General features: G+C 56.6%; 1 protein-coding gene across 1 annotated transcript in view; it reads right to left on the bottom strand.

The window, feature by feature from the left end:
- Nucleotides 1-777: 777 nt before the first annotated feature.
- The window catches only part of LOC113941455 (heterogeneous nuclear ribonucleoprotein M-like), a 2,373-nt gene continuing 917 nt past the window's right edge, over nucleotides 778-2,233 (bottom strand). Inside the window, exon 2 of the mRNA XM_027632607.1 lies at nucleotides 778-1,333. Within this exon, the coding sequence (XP_027488408.1) occupies nucleotides 1,170-1,333 (164 nt within the window). The 3' untranslated portion in view covers nucleotides 778-1,169. The remainder of the gene's footprint in view (nucleotides 1,334-2,233) is intronic.

The following is a 2,233-nucleotide window of genomic DNA, read 5'->3' on the forward strand; positions in this document are numbered from 1 at the left end:
AGACATCCCCAGGGGACAGAGGGACATCCAGAGACACCCCCAGGGGACAGAGGGACAAACAGACACACCCAGGGGACAGAGGGACACCCGGACACCCCCGAGGGGCAGAGGGACACCCGGAGACAGCCCTGAGGGACAGAGGGACACCCGGACACCCCTGGGGGATAGAGGGACATCCAGACACACCCGGGAGACAGAGGGACAAACAGACACCTCCGAGGGGCAGAGGGACACCCAGAGACATCCCTGAGGGACAGAGGGACACCCAGAGACACCCAGAGACATCCCTGAGGGACAGAGGGACCCCCCAGACACACCCCCAAGGGACAGAGGGACACCCAGAGACATTCAGAGGCACAGCCGGGGGACAGAGGGACACTCGGAGACACCCCAGGGGGACAGAGGGACAGCCAGAGACACACCCGGGGGGGACAGAGGGACACCCAGAGACATCCAGAAACACCCCCAGGGGACAGAGGGACAGCCAGAGACACCCGTGGGGGGGACAGAGGGACACCCGGAGACATCCAGAAACACCCCCAGGGGACAGAGGGACACCCAGAGGGACTGGGCTGAGTTCACTGAGAGCCGAGTTTACCCAGGGCTGAGTTCACTGAGAGCTGAGCTGACTGGGCCGAGTTTACCAAGGGCTGAGATGACTCAGAGCTGAGTTTATCCAGGGCTCAGCTGAGTTCACTGAGCTGAGTTTATCCAGGGCTAAGCTTACCCAGGGCTGAGCTGAAGGGGATTTTCACCACCAGTAAAGGACGCCGTGCCTGCAATATTTCGCTTGCTTTATTATCAAATTCAGACTGTTTACATCTGTCATGTCAACGAGATGCCACAACTACAAAAAAAGATTGTGCCACGTTGCAGATTCCGATGCAAAAAACCCGGTAAAATGCTCATTTCACCCGTTTAAAAAAAGGACTTAAAATTTTACTCCAGAAAGCAACTGGGTGGTTTTTTTTGTTGTTGTTGTTTTTTTTTTCTGAACACCTTTAACATCCAGTCAAAACTCATACGGTTAACGAGGAGAAAAGAGAGAGAGAGAGAGAAAAAAAAAAACCCAAAATAAAAATCGGGAAATAAAAATAACAAGCCCTGGTTTTGTGTTAAAGAGATAAAAAGGAGGGAGAGGAGGAGGGGGAGGAGGAGGAGGAGGAGGCTCAGGCGTTGCGGTCGATCCGCACGTCGATCTCGCGGCCCCGGAGCTGGATCCCGTTCATCATCCGGCAGGCGCGTTCCGCCACCTCCGGGGACTCAAACCTCACCACCCCACAGCCCTTGGACTTCCCGTTCTCCATCTTGATGTCGGCGTAGAGAACGTGCCCTGAGGGGAGACACGGCGGGGAGGGGGGTTAGAGCACGGAGAGAAGGGATTTTAAGACACGTCGGGAAGTGTTCCATCATCCCCACAGCACCATGGGGTAATCAGAGCTCCAATCAGTCCAGTAGCTTAATTACATAGGGAGCCTCATCTCCTTGGATGGGGAGTTGATGGAGAATCAGAGAATCATGGAATCAGCTGGGTTGGAAGGGACCTCTGAGATCATCCAGTCCAACCCTTGATCCAACCCCGCTGTGGTTCCCAGCCCATGGCACTGATGCCACATCCAGTCTCATCTTAAAAACCTCCAGGGATGGAGAATCCCCCCCTTCCCTGGGCAGCCCATTCCAATGGCTGAGCACCCTCTCTGCAAAGAAATTCTTCCCAATATCCAACCTAAACCTCCCCTGGCACAGCTTCAGACCGAGCCCTCTTGTCTTGCTGATGGTTGCCTGGGAAAAGAGACCAACCCCCCCCCGGCTCCCCCCTCCTGTCAGGGAGTTGCAGAGAGTGAGGAGGTCTCTCTCTCTCCCCTGAGACCTCATGTCTCTCCCATGCAGCAACCACAGGCTGGGGACAGAGGGGCTGGAGAGCAGCCAGGCAGGAAGGGAGCTGGGAGTGGGGATGGACAGGGAGCTGAACAGGAGCCAGAGTGTGCCCAGGTGGCCAAGAAGGCCAATGGATCCTGGCCTGGCTCAGGAACAGTGTGGCCAACAGGTCCAGGGAAGTGATTCTTGCCCTGGACTCAGCACTGGTGAGGCCACCCCTGGAGTGCTGTGTCCAGTTCTGGGCCCTCAGCTCAGGAAGGACATTGAGGGGCTGGAGCAGGTCCAGAGGAGAGCAACGAGGCTGGGGAAGGGACTGGAGCACAAGTGCTGTGAGGAGAGGCTGAGGGAGCTGGGG

This window comes from Corapipo altera, unplaced genomic scaffold, assembly GCF_003945725.1.
Source record: "Corapipo altera isolate COAL_440 unplaced genomic scaffold, ASM394572v1 129242, whole genome shotgun sequence".
Classification (NCBI taxonomy): domain Eukaryota; kingdom Metazoa; phylum Chordata; class Aves; order Passeriformes; family Pipridae; genus Corapipo; species Corapipo altera.